At 42.2% G+C, this 19250-nt stretch overlaps 1 protein-coding gene across 1 annotated transcript; it reads right to left on the bottom strand.

The window, feature by feature from the left end:
• Positions 1-6753: 6753 nt before the first annotated feature.
• Positions 6754-17833, bottom strand: LOC307269890 (SLAIN motif-containing protein 1-like; the record flags this gene model as incomplete). The annotated part of the gene is made up of 9 exons (XM_080052972.1): positions 6754-6829; positions 7483-7780; positions 8461-8610; positions 9720-10148; positions 10471-10605; positions 12402-12506; positions 12924-13070; positions 15782-15918; positions 17427-17833. 9 exons carry the CDS (start codon positions 17831-17833, stop codon positions 6754-6756), a joined length of 1884 nt encoding a protein of 627 aa, XP_079909098.1.
• Between the last annotated feature and the right edge of the window lie 1417 nt (positions 17834-19250).

Genomic DNA, 19250 nt, shown 5'->3' with positions numbered 1-19250 from the left:
AATCAATAATCAAAAACAATAATATTTAAAGCCTATTTAACACTCTGTGCTCTCTGAGGTGAATTTGAATAAGACCCCATGAGCTGAATCAGCTATTGTGTCACCATTCAAGACACACACACACACACACACACACACACACACACACACACACACACACACACACACACACACACACACACACACACACACACACACACACACACACACACACGAGTGGCAACAGCTGTTGGAGACACTACATTGAGAACTATAGATGTATCTTCGCGTTTTACTTAATTTTTTCTCTCTACCGGAACTAGTGCTTGTACGTAATGTGTCTAGCTTTATAGCGTTTTATTTTGAAAGGTTTAACCGGGAGTATTACTAGTATGTGATTGCGTCTGGCTTCTTACTGTCATAATGTATGGTTCAATGCGTACTGAAGTTTCGCTTGGGTGTTGTTTAAAGTAACTTTACTACAAGAGAGTAATCTTTCCTCATGTAGAAGTTTGTGGTAATAGTTCTTGCTTGACCTGATAAGCCAACTGCTTAACACAAACCGTTAGCTTAAGCGAGGGGAGCTAATAAATTGTAGCCTACCTTCCTCCTTCTAAAATTAAGTTCCTAACGTGTCCTTTGTTGAAATTAAGTTCTTCTTTTGTCCGTTTTAATTTACAGATATTAACTGGTTATATTAACTGGTTAGTATATTGAGACTTTCGAACGGCAAATACATTTTAAAAACGCGAATAAATGTTGCTTGTATGTAATTACGCCTAGCGGCCATTGCCATTGTAGTAACTACTTATGGCCACAGGAGGGCGCCAGGAGTCATGCCTTGGATTTACTAGGTGTAGTACCTCATTGTGGTCACCAGGGGGCGACACCGTCCGTGCCTTCAATACTACACCAATTTAACGTCCCTTTTGCATTTTACTTGTGTGTAGTACCTCAGTATGGCCACATGATGGCAGTATTGAGCAATACTTATAAAGAGATTTATGTCTTGACCTTTTATTTACTATCTATGGTCTTGACCATAGGTCTTGACACGTTCCCTTCACTGAAAATAGACAATAAATAGTTCTTGAACACCCGGCAAATATACGAAAATAAAAGTGCTTAGAATATGAAACAACCTTGAAGTGTTTGCGGTCAGTAATATATCGTATATATTATATAGATAAAGTCAGATGTTAAAGCTATACTGTACGATCTGAGAGAGCTAGCATGATTTGAAATTAGCTTGTCCTCGGAGTTCCGTTTAACTCCTCCCTCTCCCCTCGGGACTCCCTCCCCCACCCTTCGACACACAGCCGTGCACGAGCGCTGCTGGCTGCACTTCCCAATTGCACTGTTTACCAGTGATTGTTAACATTTAAAGGCATCATAGGAGATTATCTGCGATATGCACTTTTTAATATGTTGTGAAAAGTGCTTTTTACACCCCAACAGCAATAAATTACTTATGGGCAATGAAAAAGAAACGAAAAACCCCCAAATTCTGTACCTTCTATAAACCTGTTAAAATGCTGACCAATCGGAGACGATGGACCCGTATCTAAAGAACCAATCACAATCCTGCGCGTTCTCTCCCCTCTGTGTGCGAGCCTGAGCGCGTTCACGGAGGGCAGAGAAAGCGTTCGTGCCATATCGTAGTAGGCTACCTGGCAGTGGACTAGACCTAGTGGAAGTAGCATAACAAGCTTACACAATGGAACCTACACAGAAGTTACCAGAGGTGTGGACTCGAGTCACATGACTTGGACTCGAGTCAGACTCGAGTCATGAATTTGATGACTTGAGACTCGACTTGACAAAATGTAAAGAGACTTGCAACTTGACTTGGACTTTAACATCAATGACTCGTGACTTGAGCCTTTTGACTTGACAAGACTTGCTACTTTCCCCAAAACCCAAAGATTAAAAAGTAGGCTATATTTTTAAGTAGGCTACTGCTCTGTATCTTTCATCATGTAGCCTAGTGTAGCGGAGGAAACTGGTGGATGTCGCCTACCGGTACCGCGCTGATCTGCTTATCACTGGTTTCACTTCAGAGGTGTCGGCCAGAACACCACTTAAGGCCAAAAACGTCAGACTATAAGCATGAGAAGAGGAGTATGGTTTTTCCGTTCTTTATTTTCCTTCTTTCACAGGCACAGCAGCATAGATCGCAGGAAAAGAGACACAGGCTTACATTCCGCTCGTGAGGAGACGTTAGAACAGCTGTTGCGACCTGCGAATCGCGGCCGTCAATAACATCCATAAACTGTAACTTATAACAGCGATCGGGACTGCATGTACTTACTCACACACGGGTGATTCACATAAACACGTTTCAACTGTGTCGACTACTGCGGCAACATGCGCGCTCACACACCTGACCGAGAGAGAAGAGAAAAGGAAACTTACTAGACAGACCCTCCGGCCGACTGACGTCACGGCCACTAACTGACAGCTATACTGTCATCCACACTGAACAAAACTCATCTCAACACTCTATAAGAAATAACAACACTGTAACCTATAAACTTTGGGGCCTTTTCTGCATGTAGCCTATGTGTGAGTGTTTGTGTGTGTGAGTTAAAGCTATACTGTACGATCTGAGAGAGCTAGCATGATTTGAAATTAGCTTGTCCTCGGAGTTCCGTTTAACTCCTCCCTCTCCCCTCGGGACTCCCTCCCCCACCCTTCGACACACAGCCGTGCACGAGCGCTGCTGGCTGCACTTCCCAATTGCACTGTTTACCAGTGATTGTTAACATTTAACTCACACACACAAACACTCACACATAGGCTACATGCAGAAAAGGCCCCAAAGTTTATAGGTTACAGTGTTGTTATTTCTTATAGAGTGTTGAGATGAGTTTTGTTCAGTGTGGATGACAGTATAGCTGTCAGTTAGTGGCCGTGACGTCAGTCGGCCGGAGGGTCTGTCTAGTAAGTTTCCTTTTCTCTTCTCTCTCGGTCAGGTGTGTGAGCGCGCATGTTGCCGCAGTAGTCGACACAGTTGAAACGTGTTTATGTGAATCACCCGTGTGTGAGTAAGTACATGCAGTCCCGATCGCTGTTATAAGTTACAGTTTATGGATGTTATTGACGGCCGCGATTCGCAGGTCGCAACAGCTGTTCTAACGTCTCCTCACGAGCGGAATGTAAGCCTGTGTCTCTTTTCCTGCGATCTATGCTGCTGTGCCTGTGAAAGAAGGAAAATAAAGAGCGGAAAAACCATACTCCTCTTCTCATGCTTATAGTCTGACGTTTTTGGCCTTAAGTGGTGTTCTGGCCGACACCTCTGAAGTGAAACCAGTGATAAGCAGATCAGCGCGGTACCGGTAGGCGACATCCACCAGTTTCCTCCGCTACACTAGGCTACATGATGAAAGATACAGAGCAGTAGCCTACTTAAAAATATAGCCTACTTTTTAATCTTTGGGTTTTGGGGAAAGTAGCAAGTCTTGTCAAGTCAAAAGGCTCAAGTCACGAGTCATTGATGTTAAAGTCCAAGTCAAGTTGCAAGTCTCTTTACATTTTGTCAAGTCGAGTCTCAAGTCATCAAATTCATGACTCGAGTCTGACTCGAGTCCAAGTCATGTGACTCGAGTCCACACCTCTGGTAACTTCTGTGTAGGTTCCATTGTGTAAGCTTGTTATGCTACTTCCACTAGGTCTAGTCCACTGCCAGGTAGCCTACTACGATATGGCACGAACGCTTTCTCTGCCCTCCGTGAACGCGCTCAGGCTCGCACACAGAGGGGAGAGAACGCGCAGGATTGTGATTGGTTCTTTAGATACGGGTCCATCGTCTCCGATTGGTCAGCATTTTAACAGGTTTATAGAAGGTACAGAATTTGGGGGTTTTTCGTTTCTTTTTCATTGCCCATAAGTAATTTATTGCTGTTGGGGTGTAAAAAGCACTTTTCACAACATATTAAAAAGTGCATATCGCAGATAATCTCCTATGATGCCTTTAAGGAAATGGAAAGGAGGCTTCACTTCTGGACCTAAAAGACAATTGCTGTCAATATGGAACGCTGTTTATATTTCACAGTGAGACTGGCAGAGAGGTATTATTACCTAAGTATTACCTAGCCCTCTCAGGAACTTTTAAATATTTCTGAAACAGTCTAATTTTTCCATCCAGAGGAATGTTCTGTTTTGTCGACCGACCACAGCAAAGGTTTAATTTACCAGTTAACCCGCTGTTCGCTAATCGAACAGGGCTGAATACCTCATTGCTCTGATTTCTATGCAATATTATAATCAATAATCAAAAACAATACTATTTTTCATAACACACACACACACACACACACACACACACACACACACACACACACACACACACACACACACACACACACACACACACACACACACACGAGTGGCAACAGCTGTTTGAGACACTAAATTGAGAACTACAGATGTATCTTCGCGTTTTACTTAATTTTTTCTCTCTACCGGAACTAGTGCTTGTATGTAATGTGTCTAGCTTTATAGCGTTTTATTTTGAAAGGTTTAACCGGGAGTATTACTAGTATGTGATTGCGTCTGGCTTCTTACTGTCATAATGTATGGTTCAATGCGTACTGAAGTTTCGCTTGGGTGTTGTTTAAAGTAACTTTACTACAAGAGAGTAATCTTTGCTCATGTAGAAGTTTGTGGTAATAGTTCTTGTTTGACCTGATTAGCCAACTGCTTAACACAAACCGTTAGCTTAAGCGAGGGGAGCTAATAAATTGTAGCCTACCTTCCTCCTTCTAAAATTAAGTTTCTAACGTGTGCTTTGTTGAAATTAAGTTCTTCTTTTGTCCGTTTTAATTTACAGATATTAACTGGTTAGTATATTGAGACTTTCGAACGGCAAATACATTTTAAAAACGCGAATAAATGTTGCTTGTATGTAATTACGCCTAGCGGCCATTGCCATTGTAGTAACTACTTATGGCCACAGGAGGGCGCCAGGAGTCATGCCTTGGATTTACTAGGTGTAGTACCTCATTGTGGTCACCAGGGGGCGACTCCGTCCCTGCCTTCAATACTACACCAATTTAATGCCCTTTTGCATTTTACCTGTGTGTAGTACCTCAGTATGACCACATGATGGCAGTATTGAGCAATACTTATAAAGAGATTTATGTCTTGACCTTTTATTTACTATCTATGGTCTTGACCATAGGTCTTGACACGTTCCCTTCACTGAAAATAGACAAATAGTTCTTGAACACCCGGCAAATATACGAAAATAAAAGTGCTTAGAATATGAAACAACCTTGAAGTGTTTGCGGTCAGTAATATATCGTATATATTATATAGATAAAGTCAGATGTTAAGGAAATGGAAAGGAGGCTTCACTTCTGGACCTAAAAGACAACTGCTGTCAATATGGAACGCTGTTTATATTTCACAGTGAGACTGGCAGAGAGGTATTATTACCTAAGTATTACCTAGCCCTCTCAGGAACTTTTAAATATTTCTGAAACAGTCTAATTTTTCCATCCAGAGGAATGTTCCGTTTTGTCGACCGACCACAGCAAAGGTTTAATTTACCAGTTAACCCGCTGTTCGCTAATCGAACAGGGCTGAATACCTCATTGCTCTGATTGGTCATAGTCTCATAGTGCTTTCCAATTGCGTACAGTGGCATTTGCAATGCACACATAGTTGCCGCTCCATGAGATGGGAAGGTAATATTGAGCGTGGCCAGAACCTATATCGTTCTGGATGTGGGTCTGTATTTCCAGGCTAGTTTACTGGTCTTAATCAACATGAAGCAGAGAGGCAAAAGGAAATCTTTATTTCATCGTGTTTTATTGAAACTTTTTCACTCATTCAGTCCGTCATAGTAGCAAAAGTGTCAGGATGATGTGGAATGTAGTAACAGTAATTCAAAAACAAGTCACATATTGCAACAACAAACAAACAAACAGGTGCTACATTATGCTGTGAAATCTCCCAACAACTTCCAATTAAGTGATTTTCTGCCCACTGAAAATCCATCAAATCAAATGTAAAAGAAGTGTAAACATTAGTAAACAGAACATCAAAATATCTTAATTTATACAAAGTGCAAGAAGAAAAAAGTCCTTATTAGGTAGTTGAACAATTTTAAAGTGTTAATATGCGCAGTTGTGATGTCATGGTGAGACAATTTTGTAAACACATTCACACGTTTTCATTTTGGTCAAGATTCACATTTAAAATCATTAATATTGCATTAATATATATGTATATACGGACACTTAGTAGTTAGCTTTGTACACTAATACACACTTTAATGTCTTGCTTGTATATAAATTAGACCAAATGTGCCCAAACCAACAGGGACTGATTCAAGTTTAGCAGCATCATTGGCGCTTGTTGCCAGAGGGGGAAAACACCTGATTAGTCAAAATAAATATATATAGAAATAAATAAATAAATACAGTACCGTTAGGGTCATTTCATTTCATAAAACTGGCAACCCTCTTTTGCCGGTTAGTATCACTGTTAACCCAAAAGTGGGTGGTTTATTGCACAAGAGCAACAGTGAACATTGTCCCACTTGGCACGTACCAAACTCAACTTGTGAATGTCAAGCTAATCGGTAAAATGAGACCTTCCCCAAAGTGCATAGAATTGAAAGGATGTGTGTTATGCAGGTTGTCTGACTCAAAGTTACCTTAATCGAACCCATTCAAATGTCCCAAATAACATTTGTATATTGAGGTTTTAGTGAGTTACCCCAGCCAGCGGGGTGCCACTGAACTACAGCACCGGTTCAGTTATTCATCAGTAGCAGCCATCTCTCCAGTTGCTGTCACGAAGGGCACTGAGGGTGGACAAGCTCTTTGGAGGTGTCAGTAAACTGAGAAAAAAAGAGAAGTCAGATATAACGTCAGCTGGCACCCAGAGAGGACCAAACAAGCGTACCGAGACCTTGTTGAAGAGCTGGTCTCAGTTCACTTCAAAAACAAACCCTGGTCCGGTCCGTTTGTGGTGAGAACGTGACCGGACACGATCCGACCCAACGGCAGGAAACAAAGATTATTTTTGGACTAAACAAGCTCCCATGGCCAGCTACGCTTTGCATTATGGGATGAGGAAAACAACCTACTTGCTGTAGTTTTACAGAGTGGAAATTTTGACCAATTGCAAAGCAGTTTGGACACTATGTTATTGCTTCTTCTGACCCCGACACATCTGAGAAATTAGTAAAGAGACTGTTCTCACGTGGGTCATGCAGCTGCATTTTTGTTCACTTTGCCACTGATTGACAGGTTTAAAAGAACTGTACCTGGTATAAAAAAGGTACCAATGTAGCATTCACATCACCAAGGAAGCAGACCATCATGCTGATCAGCACAATTTTACTTTTTAGCACCAAAACAATAACCCCCAATTCCCTACATAGGGTACAAATCTGGAGAGTCCGATAACTATACGTTTTACCATACACCTTCTAGTGAAATCATACCTTACATTTCCATTTGAGTGTATTGGTTGAATGTTGAGCGTTACCTTCGTGCTGGTTGGGCCACCTTGCTGCGGGGGGTGGAGCTTGTGGTGCAGACAAAGGAGGCGGGGCGTGGCAGGCCGCTGCGGGGCGTGGACAGCAAGGTGGAAGTGGGCGACATTTTACTGAGCAGAGGGATCCCACTACTGCTGCTGCTGCTGCTGTTTAGACACTGGAGGCTGGCAGAGCTGGAGCCCTTTATGGTGGGACTGACGTAAGCGGTGGCCTTGAGCGGCTGGCGTGACAAAGAGGCAAAGTTCCCGACACTCTGGACCCTGTTCTGCAGCTGGCCTGGGGACGGGACTATTTTGGGGGAGCGTGGGGATTAACAAGAAAAGAAAAGATAGAACTAGTGAACTAATGTTTCTGCTGGTGTGAAGACAAGACACTGCAGGCAATTTTTTTTTAACCACTGGTCAATTTTGTGATTTTTGGCTGTTTTGCCCCCATGTCTTCTTTCACACTAGTATTAATAAAAAAGTAAAATTTTGAATGTAGGTTTTTTAAAATCTCAATTTCTTAAGCACTTACATCAACTAAACTTTCCACAATCATTCATAGCACTATTCCAAAGCTTATTACAGATTGTATGATCAGTGGTACCTTTCTTTTCTTTAAATGCAGAAAATAAATATATATTTTTAAAGGACCTGTGGATAGTAATTTATTTATTTATAAATTGACAAAAGGATGTAACCAAAATGTGTTTTGTAAAAACACTAATATGTTGTCAAAATTAAGTTAAGATTTTGACTTACATTTCTTAGGTTTTTAAAAGGAGATGCAAATGCACGCCTAATTAGTTACATATTGCCAAATATACATATTTCTTCAAACATTTCAGAAAAAAATGCATAACGGACAAATTGTTTTAATTTAAGTAATCAACTGGCAAAGCTAAATGATCATATCTATGAGTTAAAAACCTATTCACTTGCAGTGTCTAGTCATAAATTTGACTGTAATGATTGAATCTGTCTTACTGGAGGACTGCAGACGAGCCAGCCCACTGGACGAATCAAAACTCAAGCTGTTACGAAGCAAAGAAGGGAAAGCGCTAGGATTGGTTGGAATGGGCACACTGGGCATGCTGGGAGCTCGGACAAGGTTAGGCATACTCCTCCGCAGCTTATCTGAAAGAGATACAAAAAGTAAATATATCAAGCAGATCTGAACATAAAAATAGATCTTACTCTTACTGGCCTGAGTTGCATAAAAGAGTTATCATACAATAAATACCAGTGTGAACAGTAGGTCATGCCTGTTCTTTTATTACTACTCCAAACCTTAATAAAAAAAAAAGACACAGGAAGCTGGTTACCGTAACAGATCCCAGTTTCCCTCAATGGAGACATACACCTCTTACTCTAATCCCATCAAACTCTCTGGTCTCAGAACAGAAACACACGCCATGTCTAGAGCGCTTTAGGAGCAGCTGCACAGCAAGCTTAGGCAGAGTGATTAATAAGTGGTTAGCACATTAGTGTGAGTCAGTGTAGGGCTTTGACTCATAAGAAAGCTACAATTGGATGCATCTCAATATAAGAAAAAAAATAGTTGTTTTCATACTGTGTTTAAATACAGCAAAGTTGGATTCAAGCTAAATTAATAAGTTACATTTTTAAGTATTTAGTGGAAAACATTGTCGACTTACTCTCATATTCGGCTGGGCCCCGTTGTGAAGTTCCCCCAAAACAACATGTCCAACAGCAAAGACACATGTACAATACCCACAACAATATTTCACGTACACAAACATATACACAAAGGGATCAAATGATTAGTACTGTGGACAATTACTTAGCATAAGGCCGTTAAGTTTGTCCATTCTGTGCAACATGGCAGCGTGCCTCGGTCCTATGGGGTTAAAGACTCAAGGCTAAGGTAATTTTAAAAAACATTATTGTCAAGCATTTATACATTAATCAAAAACAAACTTTTGAATATGAAATTCCATTCATGTTCTTAATTTTTTTTCTTCAAAAGTACAGTGGAGGCTGTTTTCAAAGCCAGTTTGCCTTTCTAAAATTGGCAATAAAGGACCTCTTTGTGACACGAGGTCAGGTGGTGTATGGGAAATGTAGTCTTAATATTGTGACAAGTACAATCTGTTCTGCAGAATTCCAATTCAACACAATTCTACACATTGCAACTTTAAAGCACTTTTTGGGCGCATTGCAAGACCAGATTCCTTATTAATAGGAATAGGCAAAGAACCACATAAGAATCCTTTTTCTCTCACCTGATCCTGGTCTGAAGCACTGTTGGTCGGCCGCCTCGCAGAAGCTGCCCAGACCCAGGGCTTGGGACTGGGCTTGATAGGCGAACCCAGCGGAAGGGTAGTGCGGGGTGGAGGGAGTGGAAGGAGGGGTGGTGGATGTGCCCAGGAGTAGGGAACTGCTGCTGCTGCTGCTGTGTGTGCCTCTTGGCCAGTCGCGCGCGCTGCAGAAGGTGTGGGAGTGGGACAGGCGCGTGATGGGGGTGTGGGTGAGGCGTGGTTGAGGGGGGGGCAGGAGGCCGTAGTCTTCGTCTTCCTCCTCGTCTTCCTCCTCCAGGCCGCGAGAGCCGGACGCGCTGCTGTGGCGGCTGAGCTGGAAGCTGAAGCTCTGGCTGCGCCGGTTGGCCAGCGTCCCTGACCATGTGGACGTGCTGGCGTAGTCCTGCCTTAGACCTATATGGGGGGGGGGAGATATGAGGAGCAGCAAGCATAAAACACACACAGACACACACACACACACACACAGTCATCACCTCCTCGGGTTAATGAAGCTGAAGTAGCGGTGAGCTCTGAGATCTGTTGCCATGTGTTAAAATATTAAGAGAGCAAGGGGAACAATAGAGAAAGTGAATTGGCGCACAATGACAGATAACTGCAAAAAAAAAACTGGAACAACAAGCAAGAATATCAATTGTAGTCTTTAATAATGCACTCATTTTCAAAGTGAGAACTGTTCTGGGGAGAGTATACTGGAATTGTGCATGTGGGGACTTACTCTCCTCTTGCAGTCGGGCCATGACCTGGACATCAGTGAGGTCTTGCAGTTTGTATCCCAGCGCGATGGAGTCGTCCTCTGCCTCGCTGTCCACAGAGGACTGAGGACTTAAGCCCGAGCGCCGGAGACTGCGGCCTCAAAAACACAATTAAAAGTAGGTATAATTGGTTATTCATTCATAAATGTATTAGAGGATAAGCCCCTTGAGATGCAGCATCTCGTTTTAGAGGGGGGAAAATCCAGACCTGCTGCTGGCAAATAAAATTTGCTGCGCATGTTTGTCTGGACTCTCCATTGACGCTCATTAAATATCTCAGAATATTCTGAGCTACGTTTCAATTGGTTCTATCTGATATGGGCGGGCCAAGAGCCCTCTGTATGGTCCTCTGGGGTGGACGTAACCAGATGACGACAGTTCTGTGCTTACGCCGTCAAGGCCGTAATAGTAAACAAAACAGATGGATGCGGATATTTTGTTTGAGTTTGAGAAGACTTTGGCCTAGACACTTAAAGATCTCCCATTATACTACTTTTCTCTCCTATAGAGCAACCTGACATGAATCACAGCACAAAAAACCATGTAGATTTTCAGGAAACTCTTCCTCTCATCTGGGCGCGCTCAGCATTCTCTGTCCACACTTGGCTTTGTGCTTATCCGCCCCCCCGCCACCCTCCGGCAAACCCCACTCCGTTGTGATTGGTTACCTTCCTTCCGGAACACTTTCAGCGGCGCGCGGGCAGATTTGAGCAGGCAGGTGGGGGCATGGCCGGAGCACGTTGCAACATTACCATACATGGAAAAATCCAGATTCTCCACGTAACAAATCCCGGAAATTTTAACAAGTGAATCGAGACCGGCTGCCCTAGTGTTTAGCGCTCTGCACAGCCACCCCAGACTGTCAGCAGGGAATACGTCTAAATGCATACAAGTCATTACTTGACACTTTAGTATGGTTAAACATGACTATAAATTATTATAACAACGTTTATAGGTCATACAAGTTGAAAAAGTATAATAGGTCCTCTTTAACGATTTGGAAGACGACACTCAAATCTTTCATTAGCAAGTAAGAGGAATATTCTGTTTTGCTGACCGACCAGGGCAAAAGTTTAATTTACCAGTTAACCCCGCTGTTCACTAAACAAATGGGGCTTAATACTTCCCCTTGTTCATTGCTCTGATTGGTTGTAGTGCTATCCAATTGCGTGCAGTGGTATTTGAAATGCACGCGTAGGTGCCGCCCCTTGAGTTGGGAAGGTATATTGATCGTGGCCAGACCTATCGTTCTAGATATGGGTCTGGATTTCCAGGCTACAAAAAAAACGCAGCATAAATGCAAAAAGTCGCACAAACACAAAAAGATGCAAAAACTCAGCATAAATGCAGAGTCACATAAACATAAAAAAGCACTTTAACTTTTCCATGATATTCCAATTGTTTGAGAAGCACCTGTATAAACTGCCAGTGTAAGGAAGCCATCGACAAAGTATCTTATTGGTGAAACACAATTGGGTCAGAAAGATGAAAGTGAGTGTTATACAATTAAAACAAGAAAGGAAGTCTTGTCTTTTTGACGCCACATTGCCGTTTGGACTACAGCACCGACATGGAATTTAGCTTCGGGGGCCAAAAAACCAGTGAGGGCCCTGCGGCAGTCTACAGAAACATATCCCCCTTTTCCATCACGCATAATGCAGGAAAAGATTGTGACACAGTTCTATCTCATGCTACCGAATCTTGGCTTTGAAGCTGCAGTCAGAAATATATTCTCATACTCCTACGACGGTTTGAATAATGTGAAAGAAGTGCATAATAGTGTGTGGCTGACCCAGTTCTGTACCTGCATGTTAATGTTATGATGCCAGGAAAGAATGTTCTGATCTGTATAAAGCAGGAGAATGAGGAAGCAGGATGTGTTTGAAAGTCTTACTGCGTCTATGAGGGAAGAAGGTGGGAGTCCGCTCTGCTAAGGGGGAGAGATCCTTCCCTACAGGACTCGGGGTCCGATAGTGGAGTGGAGAGGAGAGGGATAGCGCTAAAAGGAAGGGAGAAATTCAGTTTAGAATATTTGCCAAAATAAGGGTTCAACCCTTCAAAAAGGGTTGAGAAAGATTCTATGCGGAGAAGTGTGCTTACGCACGATTCACCCGGGTTGATGCAAGGTTTTTGTGCGACGCAGCCTTTATAGACGAGGCCCCTGGAGTTAAAAAAAGGTGGAGTCAGCGTTTCTGGAGAATTATTGTGAATATCGCCTCACGATCCACTACCTGTCCTTACTGTGTGTGCACTGAATCCTGGCCGTCGCTGTGTATTATTTCACACACACACACACACGACAGGTAGCGGATCTAGGAGATATTCACAGATTTTGACAAAAAGGGATTTCGACAACAAGCATTCTCCAGAATTGCTGACTTGCACCACTTCAGGAACATGCGTGCTGTGTGGTTACCGTGTCGGTCAGAAGACTGGGGGGTGGAGCAGGGTTTGGACAAAGGGGATGAGGCACCAATGGGTGACAGTCCGGTCAGTCGACTTAGTGGGGGGCCGGGGGAGGACGAGGGAGAGGGACTGGAAAGGGAGCTACGCCACCTGGACACTGAGTAGGGCAAAAAAGAGAACAAAACATTTAATTTTTTTTTGTTCGTTTTGGGGTAACAACAAGTCAATGTAATCCTAAACAAACATAATACAAAAATTTAAAGGCCAACATGTTGCACCGCCATTTTTCTACAGTAGCACAGAATGAACAAACGTAACGGCCTTACTTGTTTTTATATATAGTGGGCATATATGGGGAAATGCACCTGTTGGAAGATGAAGAAGTACTATAGATTAAATAGCATTTTCATCTCATCACTTGATATTGTAGAAAGACTTGAGGCAGTGGGGGGTACTTAGGTACTAAACCATCTTTAGTACCTAAGTTCTTATCCTTGAAGGCCACTGTAGCTTCTGTCAAATCTCAGAACGGGAGGGGTTAGCAAGAGGATATTGCAATTTAAAATCTCACCACTAGATGTGTCAATACACAGATAGTACACACTGTATTTTAAGAGCAGAACAGCAGCCTCTTTGATCTTATTGATGAAGATTTCAAAGGGTGAAGTTGTAATTATGTTAGCATTCAACAATTGAAGCTTAAAACAGACCCTCTTAAACATAACGCATACATATTCACAGATGCAACTCATGTCTTAGAGGGCAGTGCTGTGCGATGGCGGTTACCTCACCAGCATTGTGACTGTCCCCCACTGCTCTGCTCGACAAGCTCCACAACAAAGCTGCATTCAACACAACAGAGATGCTCAAACACTGCAGCCGTACCTGGTGCCGAGTGTCTCTATAGCTCTCTCACACACAAACTGCTATTCATAGATTCAGGAGGAAAAAAAAAATGATGCAAATACAGAGGTAATATCTCGGTGAACAAAGATGAATAGAAATGTGCTGCATTGTGCATCTCTCATTGAAGAGTGTGTGTGTTATTGAAGCCTAGATCCTCCCAAAGATGCAGGAAGAGAAATGTACTTCCTCCTCTCCGTTACCTGTCAATGTGAATATAAGCCACTTAGCTACAGTTAAAGGGTTGCCACAGCAACGGCTCTCCACATTTCACTTTACATTGAACCTCATGGGGGGACATCTTTCATCCTTCTTGCAGTGGAGCCATTTGCACTACGAGGGGAAGATGCAACAAGCTGCACAGCTGTGACTGTGACCCACATACTGACGGAGAATATGAATGAACACTGGCCAAAAGTATGGACACCAGACAACAATGACAAAACACTGAACACCACTGAGATCTGGATTGTTCGCCATGATCCGCTTGTTCGATAAAGCTCAGGATTTGAAATCAATTCATTTAACTCTTTTCTAGAAACTAAATCAAAAGTAAGCATTTGATTTCTCAGATTATTGATGTAAAGAGGAGCAGATTTAGATTTTTTAAAGGAAGCTTCTTGCTTTACTTCCTCAAACATGTTGCTTTGTCCTTGAGTGCTTCATCAGCGGTGCATGACATAATTAAGTGCACGGTCAGGTGACCGCTGCCTGATCTGCTTAATGCTACAAAGTGTGGACAGATTATAGACAGCGAGGTCCACAGTCCCTGCTAAACCCTTATTCACACAGTGCAGTGGTTTGTGTGGACATGTTATCGTCCATTTTGCAATGAAAACAAACAACATTTTACAGAATTCTTGATTAATTAATCAAGAAAATACTAAAACAATCGAATGATTAATTAATATAATTGTAAGTGGCACCAATAAACTGAAGAAGCAAAAATGTATAAAATATACTCTAGTTACGTCTATGGGAAAAACTTCCCAGTCTCTGATTGAACTGGCAGTGATCAAATTGCATTGTAGGTAATCTAGGGACTTGTCATTGACAAAGAAGACAACTGTGGAATAATCTCTACAAAACAATCTCCGATTGTGTTGCATCAATGTCTGTATTTTTTTCTTTGAGCTGTGTGTGCAAAGTACTAGTACTCCTTCCAGCACTGCTATTCTGGGTGTAAGCAGTTGCAAAAAGCCTAAAAAAGAGTCACTATACTTACTGAATAATCTGTTTTAAACGATACAAAGACATTAGAATGGACAAGAAAAATGTAAATTAAAACTCTGGTTAATGACAATATTATTGGTGCCAGCTGCTTCTTTCGTAAAACAAGAGCATCAAGCTGTGAAGTCTAAACGAGTTGTTCCCAACAAGATTTGTGTGGAGTGAGTGACTGAGCTGCTGAGTGAAAGCCGCGCTCTTCAGTTTAAAATAGCCTGCAGGAGAACAGCACTGTGCAAACTAATATGCTAATTCAGTCTCAAGTGCAGGATCCAGGAAACAAAAAACTGTCACAGCGACATCTGAGGGTTTGCAAATACGGCTTTGAATGGTTAAGAAATTATAAAATACCAGTCCGCAAATCTAAAGCTATTGCCAAGGGTGATATAAGAATTAGTTGAGTCCAGAAACTATACATTCATAAAAAAAATATAGTATAATATTGGAGGATTTCACACAATCTAGTGGTGGGATTCTAGATTTCAACACTCCTTCTACTCTTCCCATTAGGAGAATCTATAAAAGCCATGGTGGCCTTTAAGGACAAGAAGCTTTGGTAATAAAAGATGGCATCACCCAGCACTGCCTCAAGTCTTTCCACAATATCAAGTGATGAGGGGAAGCTGTAATAAGTTGTTTATTCTATAGTACTCGTTCTTTGTCTTCCAACACAGATGACTGGTGTTTTGTTAAGACAAGCTATGTTTATTGCTCTAATTCCTAGGGTGTAGTTGGTACCTTGTTCCAGTCGGAGAGACAGTGAGCGCCTGGCGGCCTCCACCTCCGATTTAGGAGCGTCCAGAACCTGGCGGCACCACTGCAGAGGAGAGACCGGGTCGGCTTTGGGCTCTCTGGATTTCGACGAGACATACAACCTAAAAATAAACGTAATGGAAATAAAGGAACTCAAGCATGTGTATTAACTCCAAAAGCACAAGGTATTATTAAAGAAAGAGTTTGAGTCTGATGATGTCCCCAAGTAAAAATGCACAAAATGAATTGGCAGGTTCGAGATTTTTTAAATCTAATTAATTGAGTTAAATTAATTTAGTATATTCTAAAATCGCAGCGTTAGGAGTATTTTTTCCCCTGAAGTCCTTGACAGATCACGACCCAGTCTCAATCTTTCCTTTGTGCCACCACGACTCATCTTCTCCTGAGTGAAGAACAGAAATCCCTCCCGTTGGCTAAAAGGTGATGCTAAGCTTTGGAGATATGAGAGGAGCTGCTGGTTATTCACTGAGCTGCCCACTCCGCTCCGCACTGAAACATGAAGGGAGCTGAATTATAGATTAAAAGACAGTCAAGTGACATCAGGTGAGTGTGTGCACCTGAAGGACACACACCGCTATGGAGAAGACATGCCTGCAATGGGATTTACACCAAATAAAAGATGAATCGGAATTTGCTGCAGTCTCTTCAAAGATAGTTTTCATCTCTACAGCATAGTGTACCCACCGCGATATAAATCAGGTGGGCAAAATAGAAGAAACAACCTAGTAAATGTTGTTAAAGTTGCATCTAACCCTCTCTAAATGCATTAATAATAGTACTTAATTGACCGCTTTATCATTTGCTTTGTAATGAATTAGGAACAGTAGTGTAAAGCTCAGCACATAAACATCAATGTAGTCGTTAAATGGGTTTTTACAGCCGTGTTTGCAGTGATTAGTTGATTAATCAATTAGTCTATTGACATAAAAGTACTAGAAAAATGTGTTCCCATTAACTACTGTACTGGCCATCAAAGGGAGACACCGCATGGTCAATTTAGAGATCTAACGTGTTTTAATCTGTAGTAAATGGTCAATTTTGATTTGTTAAATGAAAAAAAAAATCTGTATCCAACATCTGTTCAGTAAAAGCTTTTGACACCAATATGTTGAAAATTCAACTAATATTTTAACTTTATCCAACATCTAGATGTTTTGTGATGCAAATGTACAGATAATTAGTAAGATATTGCCACATTTGCATATTTATTAATTTCAGAAAAGGTTGTAATACAAAACATAATTGTTTTAATGTAAGTAATCAACTGGCAGAGTTTCATGATGATATCTTTAGGCTACAAATGTTTTACCCTATTCACCTGCAGCGTCTCACCTTAATTGCACAATCAATTAGTAACTCATTGAAACAACTGTTAGCTGCAAGAACAAAACTGCCTAATATCAGGATTTAAGGTTAGAAAGTTAAGCAAAACACTCATAAAACATATGAAGTTTAAGGAACTGGGTAGGGAAAAGCTATGTAAAAGCAGCAATGCTGGTGTTGGCCCTAGGCCCCCAAAATGACAAGAACCGTCCTTGCTGTGTGTAGACGCAACAAATGGTTGAAAAAAATAGGAGGCTTGTAGCCTATATACTGTAAACTATATTACCATGTCTCATCAGACTCATCCGAGCAGGAGAGAGAATCCAAGTCCAGAAGTTCCAGCTCGTCCAGAACCGAAGGCTCGTAGCCATCATCCTCCTCTTCCTCCCCCGCAGCAGAGGCTCCATCCCCGGCGGTGTATGGGTGGAAATAGTCGAGCAGCTCCTCCGAATCTATGGAGGACGTCTGACAGTGCAGTGGGCTGGGTTTTTGGTGGTGGTTCTGGTACAAATGATGCGGGCTGCCCGGGCAGCCGCTCGCCCCGTGCATCCTCAACTGTTCATTTTGTCGCTCCAGCTTCCTCACCAATTCCTGAAGCTTCCTCACTTCCAGCTCCGCGTTCAGGCTGTTGCAGTCCACTAATGCGGCCGCCGGGTTGAGGCTGAGCTTGAGCAGTGCTGCCTCCATTTCCATCGTCGCCATCGGACGAGCGGTTCGTCCTATTCAGCATCCAGACAATAGCGCTGACTGAGAAGCTTCCAACGTGGATGAGAAATGGTGGACAGGTGTAGGCTAGTGAGCTGTCCCGGCTCACACACTGATTTGTGGATTCTGGTGGCTGTAGTAAGCCGTCTAGTACGCCTGTCTGGACTGTCACCCAATGGGGAGACGGTTTGACTCCACCCACACACACACACACAGCCTAGCCTCCTCCAACCCTGATTACTGACTGATTACAGGTGGAAGTCTCACCTGCTGTCATTCTTAACGGTGGGCTCATATCCAAAAAAAAAATATTCTAGACCCGACTTAAGCCAAGTTATGTTTCATATCACTCAGGCACATTAATGTCGTATGGTCGTAAATTAGAAGTCAACCAAGGTAAAACTTAGAAGAACATGTTGAAGTTAATGTAAGTAATCAACTGGAAAAGTTTAATTATGAAACTTTGCTTTCATAATATCAATACGTTATTAATGTTATCCTATTCACCTGCAGCATCTCGCCTTAAATAGAAAGCCGAATTTTGATAAATGCAAACTGGAACTTACATACATTTTTGTATTTACATTTTGGGGCGACTGTGGCTCAAGTGGTTAAGCGGGTTGGCCAACGATCCAAGGGTTGGCGGTTCAATCCCCGCCCGGCCACCTGTGTCATGGTTGTTGTGTCCTTGGGCAAGACACTTCACCCACCTTGCCCTGTGTGAATGTGTATGATTGCTGTATGTTTGAGGTGGTGGTCGGGGGGGCCGTTGGCGCTGAATGGCAGCCACGCTTCCGTCAGTCTGCCCCAGGGCAGCTGTGGCTACTCTCGTAGTTTACCACCACCGGTATGACTGAGTGTGAACGAATTGAACCAGGAAATGTAAAGCGTCTTTGAGTGCCTAGGCAATAAAGCGCTATATAAAACCTATCAATTAATTACATGCTCTAATAATCAGTATGCAACAAGAAACATGATGTTGCCACCTAGTGGTAGAATTTCAAATAGCTAATTTACATCTGAACCCTATTATGTGTAGAGTCCAACTCACACTCGACTCTTTCTGTTTAATATGAAGGAAGAAGAATTTGCTATACATCAAAAAAATAAGATAGAAAAACTGAAAAATATCTTTCTGATAATTATTCTCGAACTCTTAAAAACAAATTTTTTCACATGTGGGCTATATGGTAACATTGGTACGGATGTCACCTTAGGAACCAAACAGAAGTGCCATTTGGGTGTTGTAGTTCTGTATGTGCTCAGATGTAGTTTAATGTGGAAGTTCAAGGTGTACTTACATTCATAGAGCATGGGAGTGTGGATTGAGCCCATCCAACCTCTCAGAGTTACTGGCCCTATATGCTTTCGACATGCAGACAAGTGACAACATGAAGGAAAACCC

Source organism: Ammodytes marinus (assembly GCF_949987685.1).
Source record: "Ammodytes marinus genome assembly, chromosome: 24".
NCBI lineage: Eukaryota > Metazoa > Chordata > Actinopteri > Uranoscopiformes > Ammodytidae > Ammodytes > Ammodytes marinus.
The sequence above is the reverse complement of the archived record's forward strand: the minus strand, read 5'-3'. Positions and strand labels throughout refer to the sequence as shown.